Source organism: Lontra canadensis, unplaced genomic scaffold (genome assembly GCF_010015895.1).
Source record: "Lontra canadensis isolate GAN:19392208 unplaced genomic scaffold, GSC_riverotter_1.0 scaffold204, whole genome shotgun sequence".
In the NCBI taxonomy this organism is placed as follows: domain Eukaryota; kingdom Metazoa; phylum Chordata; class Mammalia; order Carnivora; family Mustelidae; genus Lontra; species Lontra canadensis.
Genome location: NW_022631198.1, coordinates 862709 through 890313, shown reverse-complemented (window position 1 = coordinate 890313; position 27605 = coordinate 862709). Strand labels below are relative to the sequence as shown.

The 27605-nt window shown below is 57.4% G+C and overlaps 2 protein-coding genes across 14 annotated transcripts; one reads left to right on the top strand and one right to left on the bottom strand.

Moving 5' to 3' along the window:
• The first annotated feature begins 708 nt into the window (after positions 1 to 708).
• Positions 709 to 19410, top strand: ANKRD13B (ankyrin repeat domain 13B). Of its 4 annotated transcripts, none has more exons than XM_032848433.1 (15): positions 709 to 906; positions 12494 to 12629; positions 12759 to 12883; positions 12971 to 13016; positions 13622 to 13765; positions 13857 to 14046; positions 14123 to 14189; positions 15185 to 15266; positions 16036 to 16100; positions 16342 to 16472; positions 16596 to 16753; positions 16905 to 17057; positions 17188 to 17351; positions 17447 to 17523; positions 17959 to 19410. In XM_032848433.1, exons 1-15 carry the CDS (start codon positions 793 to 795, stop codon positions 18515 to 18517), a joined length of 2211 nt encoding a protein of 736 aa, XP_032704324.1. In that variant the 5' UTR covers positions 709 to 792; the 3' UTR covers positions 18518 to 19410. The 4 variants fall into 4 exon arrangements, with proteins under 4 accessions (XP_032704324.1, XP_032704325.1, XP_032704326.1 ...); XM_032848434.1 differs by having other exon boundaries at positions 710 to 906; positions 17894 to 18331; XM_032848435.1 differs by having other exon boundaries at positions 711 to 906; positions 17999 to 18330.
• On the bottom strand, positions 19405 to 27369 carry CORO6 (coronin 6). 10 transcript variants are annotated; one of them, XR_004381525.1, is made up of 13 exons: positions 27157 to 27369; positions 25774 to 26033; positions 24242 to 24364; positions 23641 to 23770; positions 23364 to 23545; positions 22611 to 22730; positions 22185 to 22304; positions 21635 to 21739; positions 21402 to 21547; positions 20969 to 21026; positions 20632 to 20862; positions 20333 to 20534; positions 19405 to 20298 (listed from the first exon to the last, which is right to left on the bottom strand). XR_004381525.1 is itself a non-coding variant. In XM_032848437.1 (12 exons), exons 2-12 carry the CDS (start codon positions 25969 to 25971, stop codon positions 20412 to 20414), a joined length of 1536 nt encoding a protein of 511 aa, XP_032704328.1. In that variant the 5' UTR covers positions 25972 to 26033; positions 27157 to 27369; the 3' UTR covers positions 19405 to 20411. The 10 variants fall into 10 exon arrangements, 9 of the variants coding, with proteins under 9 accessions (XP_032704328.1, XP_032704330.1, XP_032704331.1 ...); XM_032848437.1 differs by having other exon boundaries at positions 19405 to 20534; XM_032848439.1 differs by having other exon boundaries at positions 19405 to 20531.
• Positions 27370 to 27605: the final 236 nt, after the last annotated feature.

Genomic DNA, 27605 nt, shown 5'->3' with positions numbered 1-27605 from the left:
GAACCCAATTCAATCCTGAAGGCCACACCTTCCCGCGCCCTCTAAGCCTTGAGCAAGGCCTGCAGCCCCTTTCCTGCCTAGCAAAAGGCAAAACGCCCGTGGGTGGGGGTGCGTCCCGGCCCACCGGCGTCAGGACATTGTCCCGCTGGGCCTGACTTCTTCCCCACCCGCTCACAGGACCAGGGGCGACAGTGCCGGACCCTCTCCGGCCACCCGCCACCCGTAGTTCTATGAGGCGGACTACATGCCCCATGATGCCACGGGGCCGAGCTACAGCAAGCTCTGCCCCGGGCACCCGGGTCCCCCCCCTTCTCTCCCCCGCATCCCCGCATCACTCGCCGGCCGCTCGGGCTGAGGGCCGGGCAATGCAGCTGCGGGGAGCCGGGGGCGGCGGGCGCGCGTCCCTGCGGCGGCGTCCCCGGGGTTCGCGCCCCGTGCGCCCCCGCGCCCGCTGCGGGCGCCTGCTCCCTTTGCCGAGCGGCTTCTTTGTGTGCGGGGGTGTGGGAGGTGAGGCGCGAGTCCGCGCCGCGCCGCCGAGCGCCCGCTCCCTCTCCGGGCGGGTGGGGGCCTCTCAGCGCCGCCCGCCACCGCCTCGCGAGGACGCCCGCGGCCCGCGCCGCCCGCACAGCGCCGGGCGCGTCGCCCCCGCCCGCCGGCGCCGCTTGCACATGCCCGAGCCGCAGCCCCGCGAGCAGGCAGCGCCGGCCCCCCGCCCCGCGGCCCCGGGTCCCGGCTCCGGCGCCGTCCCCCCTCCCCGGCCGGGCGCCGCGGCCCTGGCATGAGGAGCGGGCGATGATCCCGGCCAACGCCTCCGCCAGGAAGGGGCCCGAGGGCAAGTACCCGCTGCACTACCTCGTGTGGCACAACCGCCACCGCGAGCTGGAGAAGGAGGTCCGCGCCGGCCAGGTACGAGCGCCGTCTGGGCGCCGCGGGGACCCCCACGGCCTGGCACGCCCGCCGGGTGTGGGGAGGGGGCGCGGCGCGGGCTGTCCCGCCTCCCCGGCGAGTTTGCAGCGCTTCTTTGTTCGTGGCCTCGGCTTTTGTGCTTGTTGACCGGGAGAGGGTGATGGGAGCGGTCCCCACCCGCTTCCCTCCGGCTCGGACGGACGGCCCGCACGTGCTCCGGGACCCTCTCAGGCTGGGGTCGGGGACGCCGTGCCCCTCCTCAGCCGAGGCGGAGGGCTGCGGGGAGGGGCTGCCGGCTCTGGTCTGCGCTCCATGTGGTGCCAGAGTCCGCCTAGCAGCCAAGTGGCGACACCTCCCGCGTGAGTGTGCGGAGGTGGGCAAGGCCTGCGTGGGGCGGGGGTCACAGGTCAAGGAGCAGAGAATAGGCTGTGACACTCCCGGGCATCCCAGCCCCACCCAGTGCCCTCTACCCTCACGGGTGAGCGCTGCATCTGTTTGCTCGGATTGGCCAGAGCCCCAGGATCCCTCAGACCCCGGCGGCGGCTCTGGAATGCGGAGTGGAGAAAGAGAGACCCCCCGCCACCACCTTCTAGAGGGAAGCCCTGAAGGGCCTTGTCCAGGTGCTGAAAGGAGCTCTCCTGCCCTCTGGTGCTGGGGCCTGGCTTCCAGGCGCCGAGGAAGCTAGGGACCAATGGGCACAGGAAGGATTTGAGGTTCTGCACACAGAGCGGGCTCCTTGGCCCCTGCCAGTCAGTGAGAACGGGTGGGTCAGCCACCTTCGGCTGGGCGGTGGCCTCCCAGAGGACGGGGTAAGGGATGGGGTCTTCTGGTCATTCCTCAGGACCAAGGCAGGCACAGTTCACAGGTAGTTCCCAACTCTGCCTTGGTTCCCCAGGCCACATATGGGCATTTGGGGTGTGGGCAACTCAACCGCCAGGGTAGGAGAGTCAGAGCCAGAGCTGGGCCCAGCCTGCCCTGGTTTGTCTCAGGCTGCAAGCCCGCAGACTTGGCCCAGATCTCAGACTCTGGGTGCATGGGAGTGGTTCAGTTCAGGAGTTGTCCCCTTGGGGAACATGCCTTTTGAGGGCCACTTCCTGAGTCACAGGAAGTTCAGTTGGAGGAGCTGTCTGCTTCCCAAAGGACAAGTGAGGTGGAGAGCAAGGTGAGGGTCAGAGAGTGAAGTCCACCCTTGAGCCCTCAGAGCAGCAAAGCCTCCACCTCCACAGAGCAGTCCTAGAAAATGTTGGGGTGACCTGAGCCTCCATGCCTGGTTGGGGTGTCTACTTTGCATTCTACCTCTGCTTAAACAAGGGCACTCCAAGTTGCTCCTCAGACCATGCCTCTGTTTATCTATCATAAAGGAAGTGGTTTGCCACCATAGAGCCCTGACAAAGGAAGCAAGGACTGAGCGGCAGGTCCTGGGGGACGAAGACAAACAAACCAGGCACATTGCCTGCTCTCAGGGAGACCTGGTTCTGGCGGTGTGAGCATGAACAGGGAAATACAGGACGAGGTGCTGGGCGCTAGGACACTCCAGTCTCCTCTGACTCTTTCCCGTTTTCTTCCCCCTGAGGGCAAAAGAAGATAGGCTTCTGACACAGGTTCCAGCTGGAAGGATTTAAATCTGATCCCAGAGGAACTTCTTGATGGGGTGATTGATGATTGGTCCAAGGATTGTTGGGCAGAAGGCGAGCGGCTAAATCTCCAAAAGGTTTCAGTCCCGCTCCCTTGTCTGAGGGGTGGCGGGTTCTTTTCTTGCTGAGACTGGAGAGAGGCGAAATGCCCTAGAAGAAAAGACTCTCACGTAGGCCTCTCTGACTGCCAGTACTCAAGTCAGCCATCTTGCTGGAGTGAAAGTGGGGTGGGGAGCCCAGGAACCCGCTGCCTGTGGGGGTGCTTTGGGGCTGCTGAGTGGGTTCCTCTTTCTCCTCCAGCTGCCACAGAAACTAGGCACTAGATTCAGCCCTATCTTCACCCTCTCTGGGGGGGGCAGACAGGAATATAGGGTACTGGTTGAAGTTAACCCTTGTTCAGCCACAAAGGAGTCAGGGCAGTTCTCTCCCTTGTTCCGGGGGTGCCAAGAAGGGGAATGCCAGTCAGTCCTGGTGAGAGAGGCTCCTGGATGTGTCTCTGCTCTAGGACTGACCCAGAGTGACCCTTGCTTCCAGAAAGTGCATTATTCAGTCCTCAGGGCATGGGGGCCCCAAGGGGCCCCACCCAGCCCTTTCCTGCCAGGGATGGACCTGGGGGCACCCACCTAACATCATAATGAAAGCCCGTAGACCCTAGGCATCCCAGCTAGGTCCCCGTAACCCCCACTATCCCAGAACACATCCCGGCTTTCCTCAAGCACACAGCAGCTGGGTTTCCCTAGTCTTTACTTGGCATAGCTGCCTCTTCTGCGCTCCAAGAAAGCCCCACAGAGGCCCTCCCAGGGACAGGCTTGGCATCGCTGGCAGGCTGGGGGGCGGTGGCATGGCAGGCTTCAGAGCAGGTTCAGTGGCTTTGCTCTGTGTCCCCCAACCCCACAGCTCTTCTTTGAGCCTGGAAGCAGGGAGTGGTGGGGAGGTGTGAGGTGCTCATCAGGGGTTTTGGTGAAGACAAGGGTCCATGGCCACCCCCAGCCGGAACCCAGCAGGGTGATGGTTGCTGGGTGTCCTGCTTCCCGTCACATGCACGCCTGGCCAGGTTGCAAGGGGGCAGGGGGCTGTAGGCCAGTTTCCCTTTGGCTGACGAGGCCCTGAGGTTGGCTCAGCCGGCTGTGTTCTTGAGTCACAAGTCCCTGGTGTTCCCCAGGAGGTGGGAGGTGGAGGTTAGGCTGCAAAGCTCCCTGTGGGAGGGCCAAGGGGAGCAGGGTTCCTCTCCTGGCAACGGGCACTCTGGAGGGGGCCAGACTGTGTTCCCAAGGAAACATTTTCTTTCCTCCTGGGGCTGGCTCCATCATGGTCTGCCCCCTGCCCCCCGCCAAGCCCCCTCCCCGATCTCCTCAGTTCATCCTCCTGACATAGAGGCCAGCGAGATGGATTGTGGGGGCCCAAATGCTTGGACAGAGGCTACCCCACCCGAGGTACCTGGTGTGTCCCAGAGCACCTGTGACCCCCTCTCCCCCTAAAGTAGGCAGTCCCACAGCTGACGAGTAGAAAAGCTCAAGCGGGGGAACCACAAAGCCCAGAGAGCCAGCATCAACATGTCCGGGAAGCAGGGGAGGGGCGGCGTAGAAGGAGGGTCTGTGGGTGCCCCCCTCAGCCACCCAGCTCAGCTCAAGGAAGCATCCCACCTCCCTGACCCTTCCCACCTACCTGGTGGGAAAGCTGGGAAGCAGTGACCACCCCAGCCTCTGGTGGTCCTCCTTGGGGCTTGGGGAGGCCGAGGAGCAGGGGAAGGAGACCAAGTCCGTGCATGCAGAAGGCTCTGTGCTCAGGGCCCCTTCACCTTTTCTTCCAGCAGTGCATCCTTGTCAGAGTCCATCTAACCAAAGGCTTCTACTAATTTGGAACAAATTTGAAAAATACACTGCTAGCAGCCCGTGGGCTCAGGAGTTATGCACTGGACAAGTCTGCTGGCCCCAGGCTGTGTAGGATGCGTCAGTAGACACCCGCAGGTCCGGAGGGCAGCGAGTACGCAGGTGTTGGTACACCTCAGCCAGTACAGGGGCCCTAAGCGTAGAGGCAAAAGGAGTAGGACTGGGTCTTCCTAGGACACCTCTTCATGTGTGTGCGTGTCTAGGTGGGGGCCTGAGTGGAAGCAGGGCATCCCTCTGCCCAGGGAGCCCCAGCCCCTAAGCTCAGGGGAACCCCCTGCCCCCGCTTTTGTCCAGTGGAGACCGGCTGGGGTGCAGAGTTTCCTTCTCGAAGTGGGGAGGGCGGGGTGTTAGGTTTCCTGGGAACTCTCTTCATTCCAGCAATGAAATAGCTGCAGGCCTTTGCTGGAGAAAGTAATGAATTCTCCCACCTGGGCCTCGGCAAGGTGTCACTTCCACTGTAGGCCCTGCTGGGGGCAGGGTGGGGGAGCTTCTTAGGGGGAGAGGTCGGCTGGGTGGGTGCAGGGCCCACACCAGCCCTGGCAAACAGCAGGGCCTTGGGGACCCTGGGCAGAGCCCCTGAGGAGTGGAGGGAGGGAGGGGCAGCCTGGCCCAGATAGCAGTACCAGCCTCTCTCAGGGACACGAGGTGAGGCACCTGAGCAGGGAGGGTGGCAGGCAGCATCTGGGACTCTGGGGCTGGGCGGGGTGTCCTGCACGCTCCCCGGGGCCTTGTTAGCAGCAGCCGGGCAGTGGCGTCTGGGGCAGGGCTAGTGGGACTCCGAAATGGCTCGGCTGCAGTCTCATGGGAGGACTCCTCCTGACTTCCCCAGCTTGGGAGCTGTGGCTCCTCCACTCCCACCCTAGGACTCAGGGCCCACCTAGGTTGGACGCCCAGGGCCTCAGCCCATCCCATAATAGGGAAAGAGTAAATAGTGCTCTCCCTCCTGTGTGGGGAGCTGGTGTAGAGGAGAATGGGGGGTGGGTAGCGCCTTGATCTCTAAGCCAGAGCTCACAGGGCCACTCGGGCCAGGCACACTACCTTTCCCCACCCCACTCCCCCCGCCCGAGGTTCCTAATATATTTAAAAATGAAGAAATGAGGCCGCCTGGCTGGCTCCGTGGATAGAGCTTGTGACTCTTCATCTTAGGGTCATGAGTTCAAGCCCACGGTGGGCGTGGAGCCTTCTTACAAAATTAAACAATGAAGAAATGCCAGCACAGGGTTATGAGAATTATACAAATTACTTAAATTATTTAAAATATTTTGTTTTTGACAATGGAGTTCATTCTCATGTCTTAAAACATATTTAGCTGTTATTAGAGGCTTGTCAGGAAAAAGCGGTAGTCCTTACTCCAGCTCTCCCCACCCTTCTCATTCCCTGGAGGCGACCGACCACTTCGGACTCTAGACTGTTCTGTTATTTACCTCTGTAATTATAAACAATATACGTCTACGACTATTTATTTGTTTGTCAATTCTACATGTTACTACTTTCCCCTCCGCAGGCCTCTTAAATATAGTCATTTATGCATTTGTCGAACAAATACCTATGAGGTACGAGTTACATGGCAGGCACTATCTAGGGCCTGGGGATGTGGCATTGAACAAAACACACAGGGACCCTCCCTCCACAGGGCTTACAGTCTAGGAGAGGGAGACAATGAAAAAATGAGCAAGCAATCTAATGTGGGAAGAGGACTAAAGCAGGATTAGCGGCGACAGAGAGATACACAGCAAGTGTCATTTAAGACGGGTTGTAAGGGCAGACCTTTGGAGAAGGTGACATTTGAGCAGCCACCTGAATGGAGTGAGAGAGAGCACTGTAGCCACCTAGGGTATCGACAGAGTGGCGTTCGGAGGAGAGATGGGAGAGCACAGGAGTTCAAAGACTTCAAGGCTGTTGGCTGTTGGACTGCATTCCAAACAAGATGGGACACCTTGAGAAGGTTTTGAGCTAAAGGGTGTCGGGACCCGAGGACCATGGCACAGGATGATGGAGGCAACAGTGGGTCGTGTGGAGATCAGACCTAAGAAGCCAAGAGAGGAGTGAAGAGACCAATGAGGAGGCCACCAGGTGAGAGAGAGGGTGGCTGTCACCGGGATGGTAGTAGCCTCAAGGTGATGAAAACAGAAAAGTCTGGATCTGTTTTGAAGGTAGAGCCCATGAGATCAGGTCTATGCTGATGGATTAAATACAGAAAGTGAGAGAAAAGGAAGAGAGAAAGATAGTTACAAAAGTTTTGTTTTTACCAAAAAAGGGGGTGAACGGAGGTAATATTTCCTATGAGGGGAGAAATTTGGGGCAGGTGCAGCTGTCCAGGAATGGCTGGAGTGAAGGCGAGGGAAAGAGGAGAAGTCGCGGGAAGTCGGGATGTCCCATTTTGTCTCATGAATTCAGTTATCTTTTCAGATATTTCTGGGGATGTCAATTACTCTTTTCCCTCCAGAAACTTTTCTCCTGTTTCCTGCATTGACAGTGTTTCCTCTGGGTTTTTAGCATCTATTTGCACGTTTTTGGTATCTTTCATGTTAGTGGCTTTCTTCAAATGTCCAGTCACCCTTGGCTGTTGGGGCCTATTTAAGAATGGGGGAGTGGAGGGACGCCCGGGTGGCAGAGCGTCTGACCTGGTTTCAGCTCAGGTCACAATCTCGGGGTTGTGAGATTGAGCCCCATGTCTGGCTCCACGCTCAGTGCAGAATCTGCTTGGGATTCTCTGCCCTTCTCCCTCTGCCCCTCCCACTTACACACTCTCTCTTAAATAAATAAATCTAAAAAAAAAAAAAAAAAGAATGGTGATGTGGAACTTATTGATGCGTGGGTGGTACTACTATGTAACGATTGGCTGGCAAGCTGGCCTGCTTATTGTAGGATCCCCAGATGTCTGTACCAGAGGTCTTTGGTGCCTCTAGTGTCTCCAAAGAAGAATTCTCCAATCTCCTGCTATGCATGTCATGGGCAGTGGTGTGGAGGCAGGAAAGGGACTGGGCTTTCACCGTTCACTACTTTTTAGCCCCATGACCTCATCTTCAGGCCAGTGTCCCCAAATCCAGTGCATCTCAGGCTCTGTTTCTATGGAGAATGAATTCCCAGCATACTGTGGAAGGGAAGGGGGCCGTCTCCCAGCTTTACAAGATTGGGGAGAGGGCCAGGGGTTCTGAATTTTAACCAGCTCTGGGTTAAAAGCTCTGGGCCTTACTCACACCTCTGCCACCCTCACTGCTTGCGTGTTCTGGACATTTTAAGCGTGATCTGGCCTGACACTCCCTGGGGTTCCCCTATGTGAATGCTTGGCTTCTAGGACCCTCTGCTCCCCTAAGTCAGTTGCAAGGCCCCAGCCACTTTCCACGTTAAGATGTGTTAACATTTCTCATCTGCTAATATCTCTTCTCTTTACTTTTGTGGGTTTTAAATATTTTATTGACATTCTTATACCTACTCACAAATTTTCCTTTTGGGGCACTCTTCATTCCTTTGTACAGATCTAAGTTTCCATTTGTTAACATTTTCCTTCCACTTGAATTACTTCCTTTAACATTTCTAGCATGTCTTCTGGTGATAAATTCTCTTAGCTTTTTCTGTTTGTCCATAAAAGTCTTCATTTCCCCTTTACTTTTCAAGGATATTTTTCCACAGGTAAAGAATTCTAAGTCAACATTTTTCCCCCCAACCTTAAACATTTCTTCCTGTTGTTTTTTAGCTTGCATGGTTTCCCTTGAGAAGTATTCCGTATGTCCTGTGTTCTTCATAGTTTATCTCATTTCTCAAAAGGATTTTAAGATTTTCTTTTTTACTACTAGTTTCCAGCACTTGATTATGACAGGCCTTGGTGTAGTCTTCTGGGTGTTTGCTTTGCCTGGGATTCATTGAGTTTTCTTGGTTCTGTGCGTTTATCATTGTGTTAGTTTGTGCAAAAAATTACCACACACTGGGTGGGTTAAAACAACAAAATTTTATTTTCTCATTGTTTTGGAGGGTGGAAGTCCAAACTCAAGGAGTCAGGAGGGCCCCACTCCTTCCAAAGGCTCCAGGGGAGAATCCTACCTCGCCTCTTTCAGCTTCCAGTGTCTCCAAGCATTTCAAGCATTATTTTTTTTCCAAATACAAATATACTATTTTATTCTAAAGGACTATTTCTGTAGTTTCTGTAAGGGGAAAACCCAAAAGTGGTTAAAAAACAAAAAAGAACAGATAGGATAATTTGGATGTTTTGCTTGTTTGATGTATTTTTTTATCTCCCCTGGAAATAAAAATGCAATTTTACATTATTTTAATAAAATTTTAAAAAGCAAATAGTCTGACACACAGACGATTTCATTCTCTGACTCCTCTCCACATGGAACTTCTCCTCCCTTCGTGGATCTCCCCAAAGACATCTATTTGGAAATAAGACCCACCTGAATAGTCCAGGCTAATCTCCTCTTGAGATCCTTAACTTAATTTCAAATCAAAGACACGTGTTCCAGGGTGCCTGGTTGGCTCAGTTGGCTAAACGCCCGGCTCTTGGTTTCTGCTCAGGTCATGATCTCAGGGTTGTGAGACTGAGCCCTGTGTCAGGCTTCACACTCAGTGCAAAGTCTGCTTGTCCCTCTCCCTCTGCCCATCCACCCTACCCCTCATGTACATGCATGTGCACACTCTCTCTCAAATAAATAAAATCTTGGGGTGCCTGGGTGGTTCAGTCGTTAAGTGGCTGCCTTCAGCTCAGGTCATGATCACAGGGTTCTGGGATCAAGCCCTGACTGTGGCTCCTTGCTCGGTGGGAAGGCTGCCTCTCCCTCTCCCACTCCCTTTGCTTGGGTTCCCTCTCTCACTGTCTCTCTCTGTCAAATAAATAAATAAAATATTAAATAATTAAATAAATAAATAAAATCTTAAAAAAAACCCAGAAACACCCATGTTCCAAAGAAGATCATAATCATAGGTTCTTGGGGTTAGGGTACAAATATTTTGGGGGGACACCACCATTCAACCCCCTACAGTAATTAAAAAAAAGCTGGAGGGGTGCCTGGGTTGCTCAGCGGGTTAAAGCCTCTGCCTTCGGCTCAGGTCATGGTCCCAGGGTCCTGGGATTGAACCCCACCTCGGGCTCTCTGCTCAGCAGGGAGTCTGCTTCCCTCCCCCCGCCCCCGCCTGCCTCTCTGCCTACTTGTGATCTCTGTCTGTTAAATAAATAAATATTTTTTAAAAAACGGGAAAAATGTTTAATGTTATCTCTTTAAATTTCAATTTCTCTTTAAATTTATCTCTTTAAATATAAATTTAAATTTTTTAAAGATTTTATTTATTTATTCAAGAGACAGCACGAGCAAGGGAGAGAGAGAGAGAGAGGAGAGAGAGAGAGAGAGAGAGAGGAGAGAGAGAGAGAGAGAGAGACCGAGACCGTGAGAATGAGCTGGGAGAGGGGCACCTGGGTGGCTCAGTGGGTTAAAGCCTCTGCCTTCGGCTCAGGTCATGGTCTCAGGGTCCTGGGATCGAGCCCTGCATCGGGCTCTCTGCTCAGCAGGGAGCCTGCTTCCTCCTCTCTCTGCCTGCCTCTCTGCCTGCTTGTGATCTGTCAAATAAATAAATAAAATCTTTAAAAAAAAAAAAAAGAATGAGCTGGGGGAGGGGCAGAGGGAGAAGCAGACTCCCTGCTGAGGGGAGAATCTGATGTGGGGCTCAATCCCAGGACCCTGGGATCGTGACCTGAGCTAAAGGCAGACACTTAACTGACTGAGCCACCCAGGTGCCCCTAAATTTAAAATTTTAAAGAGATAATGTTATCTATTTAAATTTCCTATTTCTCCTACTTCCTTATCCTATCCTTTTGGGACTCCAATTACACATATGTTAGGATGCCTTATAGTGTCTCACAGATTGTTGAGGATCTTTGAATGTTCTTCAGTGCTTTTTGCCTCCTCTGTGCTCTATTTCTGTTCTGTGTGCTATAGTTGTTATATCTTCAAGGTCACTAATTTTTTTCTATTCTGTAGTGTCTATTGTTAGTTCCATACAATGAATTTTTCATTTCAGATATTATACTAATCTCTAATTCTTTCCCCATGAACATTGTGTTCATGTGTTTCTGTAAACTCACAAGCACATTGAGCCATTCATCATCTTTATCATTTTTTTTAAAAGATTTTATTTATTTATTTGACAGAGAGAGATCGGAAGTAGGCAGAGGGAGAGGGGATGCAGGCTCCTTGCTGAGCAGAGAGCCCGATGTGGGGCTCGATCCCAGGACCCTGAGACCATGACCTGAGCCGAAGGCAGAGGCTTAACCCATTGAGCCACCCATGCACCCCTATCATTTTTTTTTTTTTAAGATTTATTTATTTGAGAGAGTGAGAGTGCATGTGGGGGTGGGAGGGACAGGAGAGGGAGAGAGAGTCTCGAGCAGACTCCATGTGGAGCAGGAAGCCTGACTGGGGTGTGTAATCTCACAACTCTGAGATCGTGACCTGAGCCAAAACCAAAAGTCCAACACTTAACTGACTGGGCCACCAAGGTGCCCCATTTTTATCATTTCTGAGTATCTCGTGATTATGAGTCATAGTTTCCTTCTTCTTTGCATGTCTAGTAATTTTTTCCCTCATAGTTTGTAACTGGGCATTAGATGTTGCAGACGTTGTCATGTTAAGCATGTGGATTTTATTTTCTTCCTTTAAAGAGTGTTGGGCTTTGTTCTGACCAACTAAGCTAGGTTACTTGTAAATCAGTTTGATCCTTGTGAGATTACTTTTAATCTTTATTAGATCAGATTTAGATGAGCCTCTTCTCTCAGGATGGTTTAGCCCTCCTACTAAGGCATCCCCATTCTTGGGTGTCTGTGCAAGGCCCTGGGCGAACCGCAAGGACTCTCCACTCTAGCAGGCTGGAGCTTGAATGTCTCCCTGCTCTGAGACATGAGAACTGCTCAGAATTTACCACCCTATTGCTCCTTTTCTGTCCAGCATTGCTGAGTTTCACTCTCCGCAGGGGAGTTTAGTATTCAGCAAAGACTCAGAGAAGCCCCGTGCAGATTTCTGGAGCTCGTTGTTTGCACAGCTCACTCCTTCCTAGAACTCTGTCCTGCAACTTCTGGCTAACTCAGCCTCTCTCCGTCTCCTCAACACCTCAGCAAGACTACCATGCTCTGCTAGAGATGCCCCTGCCTGAACTGCTCTCTAGAATGTTCCTCCAGGTAGAAATCTAAGCAATCATAGGGCCTGCCTTGTTTGTTTCTCTTACTCCAGGGATCACAGTCCTGGACTACCTGCGGCCTACTGTCTGAAAACAATTATTTCATGTATTTTGAAGCAGCAGTTTCCTCTGTTTATGGGAGGATGATTTCAGCTTATCTCATCATGGTTGCAGTAGAAGCCTTTTGACTGGCATTTTAATCAAGTTTGGGGAAGGAGAGGAGGAGTTATGTGATGTGGTCATTGATTGTATTTACCTAGAGACCTCAGACTTCTGAAAGATATTTAAATACTTATGTTTCACAGACATGTGTTCATCACCCGACAAAAATCTCATACAGTTAATCATGCTATTCACAAAGCAATAATAGGATTTGTAAGAAAATAAAAAAGTTAATACATAGTGTTTCACAGGCAAAGGCCATGGGTCTGAAGTGGTACTATGAACATACTCTTTCATTCTCATCGATCTATTACAGCTGCTGTTAAACCTCACTCCATGATACACCAGAGATCTAAACTGATAGCCCACCCTGAAGCTGTGGTCTTGGCCCTGTAGGCTGGGTCCTGCCTCAAGTGCCCTCCTTGGCCAACGGCCTGTCTAGGCTACCCTTGAACCCAAGGCTTACTCTTCCCAGGCAGCCCACTTGGGAGCCTTGGAAGAGTGAACCCAGTCAGGGGAGCTCGGTGGACCGGAAAGGGGGAAGGTCCTCCCTTTCTCACAGCTGCTTCCTGCCCTGTCCCGCAGGCCTCTTTTCACCCGCCTGATCCCCCGCGCCTTGTGTCTGTCTCTTCCATTGCCTGATGAGGTGGGCAAGGCTGTGGGCGGCTGGGTGGCTGGTGCCTGCCTGGAAGCTGGGCTCGGAAGTGACTGGGGATCCATCTTTGCCTCCTTCTCCAGGTGGACATCGAGCAGCTGGATCCCCGCGGGCGGACCCCCCTGCACCTGGCCACCACACTGGGACACCTCGAGTGTGCCCGTGTGCTGCTCGCACACGGCGCAGATGTGGGCAGGGAGAACCGCAGTGGCTGGACAGGTGGGCGCCCCTGCTCACCCCAGCCCCATGGCCAGGGTCTCCCAGCTTCACGTCCTCCTCCTCGGTGAGCCGAGGCGGGGGACCCCTGGGCAGGGTTCTGCCCCATGACATTGCGTCTTTGTCCCCCAGTGCTTCAGGAGGCTGTGAGCACCCGGGACCTGGAGCTGGTGCAGCTGGTGCTGCGGTACCGGGACTACCAGCGCGTGGTGAAGCGCTTGGCGGGCATCCCTGTGCTCCTGGAGAAGCTGCGCAAGGTGAGGGCCCGCCGCTTGGCCTCCCCGCCGCGGCCCTCGAGCCCTGTCTCTGGCACAGGCTGAGGCACTGTCCTTCTCATTCTCCAGGCCCAGGACTTCTACGTGGAGATGAAATGGGAGTTCACTAGCTGGGGTAAGGGGGCAGAGGGAGGCCTCTCCTGGCATTTGCCTGCCTTAGGACTTTTGCACCTGCTGCTCCCCCCAGGCGGGGAGCTCTCTTGCCATTGCTCTTCCTGGGGCTCCTTCTCATTGTTGAGTTCCCAGCTCAGTGCCACCTCCCTAGCTAGGCCTCAGATGCTGTTGGGATTCCATTATTATCACGTTCTTTACTTTATAATTATTTGCTCATTTGTTTGTTACTTGTCACTCCTTGCTCGAAGGTAAGCTCCCAGAGGGCATGGGTCCTGTCTTCTTCAATGTTGTATCCTCAGTGACGAGAATAGTGCCTGGTACACAGTAGGTGGTTAACAAATATTTATTGGAGGATGGGATGCAAGATGGAGTGAGTGAATTAGTGAATGGTGGCTCCTAGGGACTTGCTGGTGGCCAGGACTTGCCTGTCTCCGGCTGCAGGTTGCTCACGTCGGAGTGACTGGTCTACATTCATGTAGGGGGCACTGGGGAGTTCTCTTCTCCTTTCCTGGCCACACTGCTGACCCTGACCCCTGTGCCCCAAGGTGGCCCAGTTTGGGTGGGCCAGGCAAGCTGAAGCCACCTCTGACCTTCTCTTCCACCTAGTGCCCTTGGTGTCCAAGATCTGCCCCAGCGACACATACAAAGTGTGGAAGAGTGGGCAGAACCTACGGGTCGATACCACGCTCTTGGGCTTTGACCACATGACGTGGCAGCGAGGGAACCGCAGCTTCGTCTTCAGGGGCCAAGGTCAGGCAGGCAGGAGGTGTGAGCAATGTGGGAAGGCTGGGGACACCCCTCTGCCCCCCTCCAACACCCTGTGCTGTTCTGTGGCTGGCAGACACAAGCGCCGTGGTCATGGAGATAGACCATGACCGCCGGGTGGTGTACACGGAGACCCTGGCCCTGGCCGGGCAGGACCGTGAGCTGCTGCTCGCTGCCGCCCAGCCCACTGAGGAGCAGGTGCTCAGCCGGCTCACAGCCCCCGTCGTCACCACACAGCTTGACACCAAGAACATCTCCTTCGAGAGGTGAGTGGGCACAGCCTTTGGACCCTTGAGCCAGCCTGCTGGGGGCGCCCTCACCTGGATGACTCTGCTTCCCCAGGAACAAGACTGGCATCCTGGGCTGGCGCAGCGAGAAGACAGAGATGGTAAACGGGTATGAAGCCAAGGTGAGGCCGCCGCTCCCTGATCCCAGAGCCCCCCTAATGCTGGCCTACAGCGAACTGGGAGGGTTGTCCTGACTACCCTTTCTCAGCTTTGGAGGTGCAGAGGCAATGCTGTGTGGAGGAAAGGGCACTAGACTAAGAGGCCAGAGTTTACTGAGGACTTACTACATTCACATTCAAGGCACTGTCCCCATGTTTATTTGTACGTATGTATGAATACGTGTGCGTGCACATGTGCGAGCATACACACCCACACATACACCCTTGTTTAATCTCAGCAGCCCTTTTGGGAAGGTGCTATTATTATTCCTGTTTTACAGATGTTTACTGAACCTTTCCCACAGTGTCCCAGTCCCTCTTGGCCATGACTGTGGAGTAGGGTATTGGCCCACTGTCTGACGAGGAAACAGGCTTGGAGTGGTTACAGGATCTATAAAGGGTAGCACAGCTCTATCTGTGGCAGAGCTGAGGTTCAGACCTTGGCTACCTGACACCCAAAGCCAGGCCTTCACTCCTGAGGAGACTGTGTTGGTCCCTCTGGGGCCCCTGTCAACTCCGTGGGGTCATGGTTTCCTCCTGGAAGGCTTCCCTGGCCTGCTAGGCTGGGCTAAGGCCTCTGCTTTTGGTTCCCACAGCCCTGTGCTTCCCCCATGAGAGGGTCTCATACTACGTTATAACTGTCCCTTTTCTTGTCTTTCCAACTAGTGTATGAACCCCAAAAGGGTGGGGATTATCTGCAGTCATGTTCATTCAGCACTGTACCCTTGATGCATGTCTCAGAGCCTGGCACATAAAGGCTCCTCACAAAATGTTTGTTGAATGAATAAGAGAATGGATGAATGACTTCATATATTTACTTGTCCAAAGGCTGGGAGATTGGAGCAAACAGCCGGCCCCCAGTGGGCCCTCCCTCCCTTGCAGGAAGTGTTCATAATGCCCTAGGGGCAGGGGCTAGGGTACCGGAATTGTCTTTGAGCCCTTTCCTCATCTGTCCCTAGGTGTATGGGGCATCCAACGTGGAGCTCATCACCCGGACGCGGACGGAGCATCTTTCAGAACAGCACAAGGGCAAGGTCAAAGGTAATGAGGCAGAGGTGGAGGGGGAGAGGTGTGAGAGAGCCATGCCACTCGAGTCCCTCCATCAGTATTCCCTGTGACATCCCAGCCAAGGCGAGGATCACTATTCACACAAACACGGTTGAGTTTCAAGTGCCAAGTGCTAATAATTGAGAGTGACTGCCTAGAGTGCAGCTAGAAGATTCTGGGCAGCATCTGAGCTCACTGGGAGGGAACGTGACAACTGGTAACTGCTGTCTCTGCATTGGGTTTGGGGTGGAAGTGTCACGTGTGCTCTTCATGGGCCGTCCCCGCGTCATAGTACATACCCTAAGCAGTAAGCCCGGGGGCCTGCCACTGCTCCTCTGTGCCTCCTGATACCACACGTGACTCTTGGGCATCAGCGAGTCTACCTAGAGTAGAAGGACGGTTCCTACCTCACAGGGGAACCGGATGAGGTCATTAAAACGGAAGTGCCTGAGGGAAAACACACACAGACACCCGCACATCCCATCACTGCTCACCAGAGGCAGGTGTTTCTTGTCCAATGTCACCAACCTGAACCCTTTTGGAAGCTTCTCCTGAGGCCCAGGCCTATTTTTATTCCCACTGTGCCATAGTGGTCCTGGTCCCTGTCCCCTGGAGTCCTCAGTCACCTTCAGATGCAGGTGCCGAGCGTTTGGTGTGGCTGAATAGTCCTCCCCACCCACCAGGAACCAGCCTACTCCTGAGGTCTCGGGGGCTGGCACTGCGGAGGGTCGCAGTGTCCTCTGAGACGCCACATTTCTTGTAGGCTGTAAGACACCTCTGCAGTCCTTCCTGGGAATTGCTGAGCAGCATGGGGGTCCCCAAAATGGGGTGAGTGCATGCCAGGGGTGCCCTTGTGTAGAAGGGTGTGGCTGTGGCTCAGGAGGCAGCCTGGGAGGCGCCCTGCCAAGCACAGCCTATGAGGGTCCACATTCCACCCTGCCCAGGGTCATGTGAGCTGCACGGTGGGCGGTTTGGGGGAGGGGTAAGGCTCTGGGGCTCAGGATCGCAAATGGTTGGCCTAGCATCAGAGACTGAGAAGGGCTCATGGGCTCCTCCTCATGTGGTGCAGACCCTGATCACTCAGACTCTGAGCCAAGCCAACCCCACTGCCATCACTGCAGAAGAGTACTTCAACCCCAACTTTGAGCTTGGCAACCGGGACATGGGCCGTCCCATGGAACTCACCACCAAGACCCAGAAGTGAGGCCCCCTGATGGTGCTGGGGAGGGGTGGGCCGGGCAGGGCCGGGCGGGGTCTCCAGAAGGTACTGGGAGGCCATGGATTCTACTATGCCCCTCACCCCTTGGGATCTGGGGGGGGCAGGTTCAAGGCCAAGCTGTGGCTGTGTGAGGAGCATCCCCTGTCCCTGTGTGAGCAGGTGGCCCCTATCATTGACCTCATGGCTGTCAGTAATGCACTTTTCGCCAAGCTCCGGGATTTCATTACCCTCCGCCTGCCGCCTGGTTTCCCAGTCAAGATTGGTGAGACCCCACGCCCATTTCCTCTAAGCCGCTAGTGTGTGTGTGGGGGGGTCTGTGTGGGCGGTGGGTCGGGCTTAGATAAGATAAAGTTTGGGGGTGCCTAAGGTGTGAGAAGCCAGGTAGTGGCACCCGATTGTTTCTCTATCCTCAGAAATCCCAATCTTCCACATTCTCAACGCTCGCATCACCTTCGGGAACCTCAATGGCTGTGATGAGCCTGTGCCGTCCGTGCGAGGCAGCCCCAGCAGTGAGACCCCTTCCCCAGGCAGCGACTCGTCCAGCGTCAGCAGCTCCAGTTCCACCAGTGAGACCCTCCCCATCTGCGCGTCTGCCCTCACGTCCCTCCCCACCAAGCTCTGGCCGGCTCCCTTTCCGGGCCGTCGGCCAGAGGGGGCGCAGCGGCCGCGCTCTGACCCCCAGCCTGGTGCCCTCAGCCTCGTGTCGCGGCTGCGAGATCTCCCCCGCATTGTTCGAGGCCCCACGCGGCTACAGTGTGCTGGGCGGCCAGCGGGAGGCGGCGACCCGCGACGACGACGATGACCTGCTGCAGTTCGCCATCCAGCAGAGCCTGCTAGAGGCGGGCAGTGAGTATGACCAGGTGCGTCCCCGCCGCGCCGCACCGCACCGCGCCGCCCCACCAGACTGCGGACCGCAGTGCCAACCTAGCCAACGGGTCCCCGTCGCTCCCTCCAGGTCACTATCTGGGAGGCGCTAACCAACAGCAAGCCGGGCACTCACCCCATGTCCTACGAGGCTCGCCGACAGGACAGGTCAGTGCCCTCTAGTCCTGACCCAGCAATCCTCCCCCGAAATAACACACGCACAGAGTCCCTCAGGACCCTGTTGCAGTGGGCAAGGATACCAATGGCTGGGCAGCCCCTCAAGGCCCCAAGAAACTGTGGTTCCCTCTGTAAGGCCGCTACTGGTTTGCAGAAGGCTTCTACCCCCACCCTTTCCTCACTGTGAGCAGCACTCCCAAAGCGGCCTCAAGGCCCTCAGCCCCCTACCTGGCAGGATGTTAGAGCTGGCATTCACATGCGCTGGTCCGGTGTCCACCGGGAGGATGGGCTTGGAGGGGATGAGCTCTGTCACAGCCGGGCCAGAGCCAGGGAGGTGATGCAGGACTCATCGCCGCCACAGGATGGGGACGAGGCCTCCTCTGTCCTGGGGCCGCCACGCTGTCTCCCGGCCCCGCTTATGGGCAGGTACGCCCCGGGACCCTCGACGTATCTTACCCGCCCCCAGGAGCGCCCCGCCGACGCCGCAGCGCCAGCCCGGCCTCCCCGCCTCGGTGCCCAGCCCCCGGCCCAGCCCGCGCCCAGGCCCGGGCGGCCACGTGTTCCGGAGCTACGACGAGCAGCTGCGGCTGGCCATGGAGCTGTCTGCGCAGGAGCAGGAGGAGCGGCGGCGGCGCGCGCGCCAGGAGGAGGAGGAGCTGGAGCGTATCCTACGGCTCTCGCTGACCGAGCAGTAGCGCCCTCTGCAGGGCCCATCGGCGCTGCCCCGCGTAACCCGCCCGGGAGCCGGACTCGCCCGGGCCCGAGTGCCCGCCCGGCTGCGGCCATAGACTGGAGCCGAGGCCTGCGGGCCGGAGAGGCGCCCCTGGCACAGGACCGGGAGGGCCTCGGCGCGTCCGCGGGATGCCTGTCGCGGCCAGGGCCTGGGAGGCAGCTCGCACGCCCCGGTCCCCCTGCTTTGCTGTATCCTGATGCCCACCACTCTATCTTGGGCTCAGACTTGTCCGAGGGGGTCAGGCCGTCCTGAAGGGGAGCCGGGTCCTCAGAGGAGCAGTGTCCCCCAACCCTCGCTCCTTCTGGCCAGTCCTCCTTTTCTGCTCACAGAACCCACTGTAGGACACTGTCCGTGAAGCCTTTGCATCTCCGCTCTTCACCCCAGGGGGGCAGCTGAGCTCCCCACGTGCTGTGTTGCTGCTTTGTCCCAGACACAAACCAGCACGTCAAGGGCCCAGCTCCTCCTTCACCCCGGCATTTCAGCGTCAAGTGCACTTAGCGGGGTGCCCGGCTTCCCCAGCCCCCCCCCACCCTCCCGGGTCTCAGGGTGGTCCCAGTTTCTCCTTGGGTGGCCAGAGGTTGGCGTCCCCATCCCCAAGGCACGCTTTTGTGATCAGGGAGGGTGCCCAAGGTGGGCCCCCGGGCCTGGGCAAGGCCTGGTTCCTTCATGATGTCTTGGCAAATGGGGGACAATATTTGTGCTGGGGGCAAGCACTAGACCCTGTCCCCTGGCCCTGCTTATGGGCAGGTGCACCCTGAAGCCCTCTCACTGGCTCAGGGCCCTGGCACCACCACCCACCCCTTCCCACCAGCTGCTGCTAGCCCTCTGTGGTCGTGTGTCCCACCTGCCCCCAGCCAGGGGCTGACTCTCAAACCCTTCATCCAATGGTGCTAACCCCCGGCTCTCCCCTGCCCCACCCCACCCACCCAGAGAAGCACAGACCCCCGCTAGGGGCAGGGGCCCACTGCACACCCTTGTCCACCTTCTCTCAGGCTGGCCTTCCTGGCTCAGCCAGTGAGGCTCAGGAGGGACACAAAAGGGATAGAAGAAAAGAACAAAGAGAAACTGTTCCTCTCACCTCCTTCCCTGATGTCAGGGGCACCAGACTGACTCTGAGGCACAAATAAAAGAGGCTTCAAACCCGAGGCTTTTCCTAGCTGGCTTTACTGGGGGAAGAACGCCCACCTATGGGTTGAGGGGGGTTCCTTCTGAACCTCAGGGTGGGGAGGGCTCTGAGGTAAAAGAATGCCTGTTGGGTCCTGAGCCTTTGTCAGCACCCCCGCAAGCCTGGGGATACAGCATTTGCAGAGGCCGTGGGTCTTGGCCCCCTCACCCGCAAGCAGGCAGGAGGCACAGACCGAGCACTTAGTAAAATATTTCATTCAGTAAATCTTGTTTTCCTCCTAGAGCCGAGGCCACATCAGAGGGCTGGGGGCAGTTGTTGCGGGGGCGGGGGGAAGAGGGGTGTGAACCTGCTTCCATGCCAGTTTTCTGGTTAGTTCTCTGGTGGGGGTGCACTGCGGAAGCCGCCCTCTCCCCTGCGGGTGAAAAGAAGGAAGACAGCCCTCTGCCACAGACTGCTGGGTATAACTGCTGGGTTCGGCCCTGCGGCCAATGGGTTGTGTATGTCTGTAGATCTGGGGTGCGCCCATCCGTTTTACCACTTCGGGTAGTGGCATCAAGTGAGCCGATTAGAGGGAGAAGCGTTATAACTTTCCCCATTTGGTCTGGCGAGACCCGTTGCACGGCTACCCCTTTGAGGTCAAGCCCAAGCTCCCCGATATCCCCAACAATAGCGCTAATACTAAGCACTTCCCCTGCCCTAGGCGGGAGACAGAAGGGACACCGCCTCGCCGTGCAGCACCGTTGCTGAGGTCCCCGTCACCCCGGGCCTCCCAAGGCCAGCTCCTGCTGAGTCCCGGACGAGGCACGTAGCCAGGCGGGTGCCAGGCAGACGAGAGTCTCGGCGACGCTCCGTTTGTCCGGGACTCCCGCGAGGGGATGGAGTTCCCTTTCCAGTCCAGCCACCGGACCCCGCCCATAGGGGCGGGGTCCGGGGTTCCGGACAGAAAGCCGGGGCGGGGCCGAGTCCTGCTCCCAGCCCGGCTTTGCTCCCCAGGCTCGGAGCTGCCCTCAGCGCGCCGCGCTAGTCCGTGCCGTCCACCAGCTCGCACAGCATGTTCTCCAGAGCCGTGATGCGCTGCTCCTGAGCCTGCACCTGCTCGCGAAGGGCTTTGATCTCATCCAGCAGCGTCTCCAGAGTGTGCTGCTGCCGGCGCGCGGAGGACAGAAGAGGCTGTGTCAGGAAGGGGTTGGGAGGGGGGATATGTAGACCGGGCCGGGGCCGGAGCCGAGCCGGATCTTACCGACAAGGGGGCGTCGCTGGCCGACTGGCTGCGGCGGGGACCGGAGGGAGGGCGCACGTCCAGTATATTGCGCTTGGTGACCCGGAGCTCGCGGTGCTTGGGAGGCACGTAACCGTCCCTCAGAGAGATGAGCACGGGTTCGGCGTCCTGGCCGGATAGCCATTCGTCCGCTTCTAGGGCCGGCTCGGGGCCCGGAGTATCTGGGTACAGGTCGTCCTGAAACAGGTCTGACTGCGGGGGTGGGGGGACAGGAAGACTAGTGTTCGCAGAGGGCCGGGCCTGCTCCTTTCCTTCCGCCTTGGAGCCCTCTCTTCCCAACCTCTCCGCGCCCCCTTACCTTGCGGGGCACAGTCATGATGATGGGCTCACATTTTCTTTCGTGCAACTTGTAGAACCTATAAGGGAGTGGGCTTCAGCATTCCCGCCGGCTCCCACCCCCTTTTCTGCAGGGGACCAAGGGGTTGGAGACCAACACTTGCTGAGCCTGTACCATGCACTTCAAAACACATTATGGGTCCAGCTGGTAAAACATCTCTGATGGGGTGTTTATCATCATTTTACAGTTGAGGAAACTGAAGTTTAGAGAATGTTAACGCTGGGGCTGGCGCCGGAAACAAGCCTGGTTGACCCTCCCTCTCCCCGATCAAACCCCCTTCCCCGCAAAATACCCCCACTCCTTCCCAAAGATCACACTATGGGAGAAGCCCCTGTGTCTTCTCCGATGGCAAGTGGGGACAGACATGCGAGCGAGAAGGGTAACGGCTGCTGACCGGGCGATCTCACACTTGCTGACGTCCAGCCCTCGCTTGGGCATGAAACCCATGCCCCTCTGAGGCTCCTTGCTGCTGAACGTGTTCAGGTAATGCACGAAAGGTGGTTCGTCGGTAATCTCAAAGTACCGAATGCTGCTGTCGCCCTGCAAAACCAATCAGTTCAGAAACATTCTCAGGTGGGACCCTCAATATCTCTGTCCCGTCCCTGTCCTCCCCTGCCGTCCAGGCACCTTGCCGCATAGGTAGACGATGCTGGAGTCGGGGTCGTAGAAGGGCAGTAGGACCCCGTTGCTTGTGTCCATCTCCTGCAGCGCTACTGGCTCCTCAAAGTTGTTCTGCCCGAGCACAGGAGGCGTGACCAGCCCTGTCCCGGCCACCGTGCCACTGCTGGATTCCCCTGAAGCCCCTTGACCCTTCCTACCCGCTCCAAGCCCCGCACGTGCCCAAGGCAGTTCTGGCGAACGGAGCTGTGGGTCCCGCCCATGGACACATCAGTCCCAGGGCTGCCACACATACAGCCCCTGCGCCGCCGCCGCATGCAGTCACTGCAAACCACCCCCAGGGACTCGGCATCACCAGATGGGGGTGCCAGCGTGGGCTCCTTCAGGCGACGCAGCACAACTGGGCAGAGGGGTGGGTGTGGGGATGGCAGGCGCTGCAAAGGGGCCAGCAGCCTCCAGCCCAGTCCAGGTGGGCATGCCCTGCGGGTGGGGGGCGCCTGGCCCCTCTCCCGTGATGCCAGTCCCCAGGGCACACACCCCAAGCTTCCAGCTGCGTTACCGGGTCCCACAGGCCCAGCTCTCGCTGGCTCATGCGGGTGAAGCCTGTGGTGAAGATATGACCCTGGCGCGTGAAGACGGCCCGCATGGGCCTCATTCCCTCGTGGGCCGCAAACCTCTCCTGGGGTGGGGGGAGACAGGGAGAGGCGTCACCCAGCTGCCTGCGCCTAACTACTCAGCTTCCTGGGGGGCCCCGGCTGGCCCCAGGCCTGGAGAGCGTCTGCGACCGTTGGGAGCGGGAGGTGCGCGCCTCTCGGCGGGTCCCGAGCCCTTTAAGCGCCCTCAGAGGCGGATCCCGAGAGCAGAGGAAGTCGGCCGGCTCCCCGCGGCCGCAGAGGGGTTTTTCCCAGCGAGGCCCCGGCCTGGGAGGGCGCTCCGGGCTGGCCCCGCGGAGGAGCGCGCGCGCGCCTAGCGCGGCCTGGCCTACCGGGTCCCAGAGCGCGAGTTGCCGCTCACTCATCCTGCTGAAGCCGGTGCTGAGTAGCTTCCCGTCCGCCGTGAAGACGGCCCGCAGCGGGCGGGCGCCCTCGTGAGGCCGGGCTCGCTCCTGCTCGCGGGGTTAGTGGGTTAGAGCGCTCGCGGCCCGGACAGGCACGGACCCCGTGCACCCGCACCCCGAGTCCGAGTCAGGGCGGGGAGGCAGGGGCCGCCGCCCTCAGGGAAACGAGCTAGGCCTAACAAGGAGCGAGGGTTGTCCCCTCTCCCCCTCGCCCAGCGGGTCGACTCGGGCAGGAAGGGGCCTACCCGGAGGGAGAGCCGGTGGCGGGCCCCAGACCCTGCAAAATGGGGCGGGGTGCCGGCCGAGAGAAGAGGGGTCCGGGATGTTTCATGCAGGTTCTGGTGGAAGGACCGAGCTTGCAGCGTCTCCGCTGCTCAATTCCAACCCGAAGAGCACTGTCCTGAGCTTGTGAGGTGCCGGGGAACCTCACAGGGGAACTGCTCTGAGCTTGTGAGGTGCTAGGGAACGCAGGGAACAGGAGCGGACAGAAGACTGTGGGCCGGCTCGTGGGCTTCGTTAGGGCTGGAAGCAGGGGTTGCAGACACTGGGAGGAGGGTACTGCCTCAGGTTAGGGTGGAGGAGGCGAGAGCCAGGACTAGGGACTCAAAGGATCAAGGGTACTGGGGCCTGACATTTGGTTCCTGGGGTGGAGGCTGGGGAACAGCAAAGCCAGGCACTCACCGCCACCACCTGGCCCTTGCGGGGGTCGATAATGCGCAGGGTCTTGTCCTTGCAGGTGGTGGCTAGCAGGCTGCCGTTGCTGTTCCAGCACACGCTGTGGATGACATCTGGGTGCATGTCGTCTAGACTCAGGAGCACCTCCCCTGTGCCCACATTCCAGATGATGATCACATTGTCACCACCTGCCCAAAGCGGCCAGTCACGGTTACTTGGGTCCTGCCTGTGCCATCCTCCCCCACCACATCTGCAGTAGGGACCCCTCCCTAGGCCCCCAGACCTGCACTGAGCAGGACATTCCGGGCCGTGGGGTGCCAGGAGAGGATGCCCACACGTTTGGAGTGTCCCTCAAGTGTAATGATGGGTTCCGTAATGTTGCGCACTGGGGTGTAGTCTGGAACTTGCCACACCTGGGAGGGAGGAAAAGGCATGGGGTGAGTGGGATGAGGAACCTGCTTTGTCTCTCTCTTCTCCCCAACATTGCCCCCTCCCCACCCCGAACCCTACTGGCTCTCTTGAGTGGTAATGGTCAAATACAAGATGTAGGTAAGATGTAATGATGCCTGCCCTGGGCAGAAGCAGCTGGGAGCCAGGAGGAGACACTGACAGCTCTCCAGGGACCTTTCTCTACACCCCAGCCAGGAGACTTCAGAACACTGCCCCTTGCTCTTCAGGCCTCAAGTTGGCCATGGCTATAATTAGCCTTAAGAAGTGCATCCTGGGAGGGGGTGGGCATGTGGCTAAATATAGCCTGGGAGCTGGGCAGGGCTGGGCAGGGCCCTGGGACCCAGCACCCCTTTTACCACCTCCCCTAGCGCAGGTGAGGCAGACCTCCCCCCTTCCCCTGCCCAGCTGCTCCGCAGCATCCACCTGGTTCCTACCATGACTGTGGTGTCATCTGAGGCACTGGCAATGACGTTGTCATTGTGTGGGCACCAATCGATGTCCAGCACAGGGGCAGTGTGCCCGGTGACCAGCGGGTAGTTCTTATCCACTCGTCCTGTCTGGAGGGGTCAGAGAGGGAGCTCTGGGGTCAATTTCCTGTGTGCTTTTAGGGGGTGGGCCATGGACCTGTTTACATCTCAATATTCTATCACCTAGTTTCTCTTTGCGAACCCCTTTCAGAACCTCCAACCCCATGCAACTATTTCCTATATTCCACTGAAGGCAGACAGAGTGGAAGCCATTTAATATCAGGGAATCAGACACAGAGAGGTGATGACTTAGCCAAGGACACGCAGCAAGATACTGGGGGAGCCGAGACCTGAACTCTCAGTCCAGTGCTCTTGCAAAAACACCTACTTGGAGGAGGCTGCTGTTGGGCCTGTCCTCCCCAGCTAGAATGTCTATAGGAAGCCCCTGGTAGAAGAGGTCAAGGTGAAGTAGGTCATAGGCAATGCAATGGCCAACAGTCCTTTCCTAGCCAACCTTGGCAGATCTCCCCCCGTCACTAGCTTGACCTTAGAACCACCAGCAGCAGCCACTCCTGGTGCCTGCTATCTCCCAACCTGAGCTGGGGCTCACCTACTTTTGGTTGTTATGGGCTTTTTATGGGGGGCTCTGAGACCTTTGCAGAGACTGGCATCAGCCCAGAGCGGGCAGTAGGGGAGGGGGTGGCCATGTGGCACCGGAATGGCAGTTGTCCTGGGTGAGGAGGTGGCTGCAGTTGAAATTTGAGCCCCTGGGGATGGTGTCCTTGGGTGATGTCTGCATTGTCCTGGAATGAGTCACTGGCTATTGTCAGGCCTCTTCCTGACCCTGCCACCTGCGGGGTCTCCCTTCACAGGGTATAGGGGCCAGATCAAGGTCATGACTTGGGGTGGCCATCCTGGGAGTGGAGATTTCCAAGGGGCTTGAGGTTACTCAGCAAAGGGGGAGGTAATTGCCCAGCCCCCATCCCTGGGGTTGGGAGGGCTCTGGCCTTAGGTGTGATGTACCCCTGCCCTTTGTTCTCATTCTGTCTTGCTATAAGAACCACAGTGGGGAGGTGACCAGGACTCTTTGGAAAGAGCTTGACCCTGTCCTCAGCCTGGTGCTCTGGGGTGTGATTTAATCAAATGGTCACCATGCACTGGGGAGAAAGATCATGAGGGGGTTGTGGCATCAGGAGAGACAGGAACAGAATCTGGGTCAGGCCCTGGCTCCACCGCTTCCCAGCTATCTCCATAACACTCTTCTGGTCCCTGCTGGTGACAAGGGTGCTGCTCAGAAAAGGGGACCGGCTGTGCGTGTGTGCAGGTCACTGTGCTGCTGCTGTTCTGGGCAGGGTGAGGGAGCCTCCGAGTTGGTCCCCAAGGACTTGGGGAACAGGGAGCAGCTGATGGACACAAACTTCCCTCCCAACTGAAGGAGGGATCCCCTGGGGCCACAGCTAGTGTGTCTTCCCACCTGCTTTCTTCCTTGAATCCCTCACCTTGGCCAGAGGCAGGACAATGAAGGCACCTCCACCTCCCGCCTCCACAATAATGGCCAGGAATTTGGGGTTGACGGCACAGAAGGAGCTGTCCCATGTGACCTTGGACACACGGATATCCTCGTAGGATTGGTCAGCCTTTGCCGCCTGCCCAAACACATGGCGGAACTTGCTCTGCCGAACCACACGCCGGCTCATGGCTGTGGGTAGAAATGGAGGATCTCAGTTCCGGGAATGCCTTTGGTCCTTAGTCCTGTAAACTGGGGGAGGGAAAAGAGCAGGGAGGGGGTGGTGAGTGAGAAAGGTTATCTGGCTATGAATCAGGTCCTAGAACAGGGAGCTTGCTTCCAGGTGATGAAAGTATGTGAAAGGTCTTTGCCACCTATAAAATGTTGCTTAATTCATGGGGCTGGGATTTGGTACCTGACTTCTTTGAGACCCAGGCAGGGGACAGTGGAGTTTGCCTGGTACTGAAAGCTTTCTGGAAGTTGAAGTGGTTTGGGGAGGAGCCTCAGTGCAGGCTGCCCTCCTGATGGCTAGCCTTGGATGAGCATCTCTTCAGGAAGTGGTTTCTCTCCTAACTGCACCTTGCCCAGAATCAGAGGCCGTGGTTTTGGGATCTTGGCTCAACGCCAGCTATGGGGCTAAGACTGCAGCCCCTCATGATCCTGAACTCTGCATCTGTAACGTAGTTTGGGCAGACGGGCTTTTGTCTTTTTCTAAAATTTTGCCAAGGGGAAGTTCCTCCGGCCAGCTAACCTGAATCTTTCCTGCTACTGTTTTCATCAATTTCATCCCATCCTGTTGGGGGACACAGTGTAAGGTGGATCTCTCCACTCCCTTTTCACCGGCCTCTCCAAGAAGTCCTAACCATTGTCTGGCTTTTGCCTACCATACTTCCGTTCCATTTCTCCTATGGGTGCTCTTTCCTGCTGAACTCTCCTGGGGTGGGGTCCTCAATCCCCGCGCTACAGCCAGATTTGCAGGAGTGGGGAGGGTGAGTGCCTTTTCTTCAGCCAGGGTCTGTGCTATGCTCTTCCCCAGGGGACTCACCGGGCTTTTCCAAAGCCCTATCCAGTGACTCCTGCCCCTCCCCAGCCCCGGGCATCCCTGTGCCCTTCACGCCGCTTCTGCAGCCCCAGGCCTGAGGCCCGGGCCTCCCGGCACCCTCCTCCGGCCTTCTGCCCCGGCACTGCGTTCTTAGGAGAAGAGGTGTTGGTGCCGTGCAGGCGCGCGGGCCGCTGTCCGGCCAAATATAGACACCAAGTCCGCCCCGCCCGGGACCGAATTTGGCGGCGCGGGGGAGGGGGCGCAGATCTCTGCCCTCTCTAGAGACCCCGCCCGCTGCGGTGGCTGCGGTGGCGGCGTGGGATGGGGGGGTACCTGGTCCTGAGTGGGCCGAGGGGCGCTCACGCTGCGACTCCTCTGCGGAGGGGTCTACGGGTGCGCTGGGGGCCGAGGGAGTCAGGGAGCCGGAACTGCCTCTCCGGGTGTCCGCGGCGTCTGGGGCCCGGTGTTCCTCTGCGCGCTCGGGCCGCTGCTTGCGGCTCTCCGGGGCCCGGCGTCGCTGCAGTCCCAGCTGCCGCTGCCATCAACCTGCGGGGGCGGGGCCTATGACGGGGGGCGGGGCCTATGACGGGGGGGCGGGACCACAGGTGCCCCGCCCCTCCAGCGGCGGGAAAGTCGAGCGCCGCTGACTCTGCGCCGCCAGCCCGCAGGGCTCAAAGAACTGTCAAAAGTAATAGAGGGTGTCCCGGCGGGTTGTGCGCACGCCTTCCCCACCCTCCGTGCCTCCGGGGTGGGCTGGGCAGACCCAGGTTCTCAGATCCAGG

What these genes read in the sequence shown, in the direction of transcription:
- ANKRD13B (XM_032848433.1), top strand. Translation starts at nt 793, where the DNA reads ATGATCCCGGCCAACGCCTCCGCCAGGAAGGGGCCCGAGGGCAAGTAC. An exon ending in AAGAACATCTCCTTCGAGAG is followed by an intron (nt 14,047 to 14,122) that starts GTGAGTGGGCAC and finishes CTGCTTCCCCAG; the next exon opens with GAACAAGACTGGCATCCTGG. An exon ending in GCACAAGGGCAAGGTCAAAG is followed by an intron (nt 15,267 to 16,035) that starts GTAATGAGGCAG and finishes CATTTCTTGTAG; the next exon opens with GCTGTAAGACACCTCTGCAG.
- CORO6 (XM_032848437.1), bottom strand. Translation starts at nt 25,971, where the DNA reads ATGAGCCGGCGTGTGGTTCGGCAGAGCAAGTTCCGCCATGTGTTTGGG. An exon ending in GAATGTCCTGCTCAGTGCAG is followed by an intron (nt 23,546 to 23,640) that starts GTCTGGGGGCCT and finishes CGCTTTGGGCAG; the next exon opens with GTGGTGACAATGTGATCATC. An exon ending in TCGTCTACCTATGCGGCAAG is followed by an intron (nt 21,548 to 21,634) that starts GTGCCTGGACGG and finishes TTGGTTTTGCAG; the next exon opens with GGCGACAGCAGCATTCGGTA.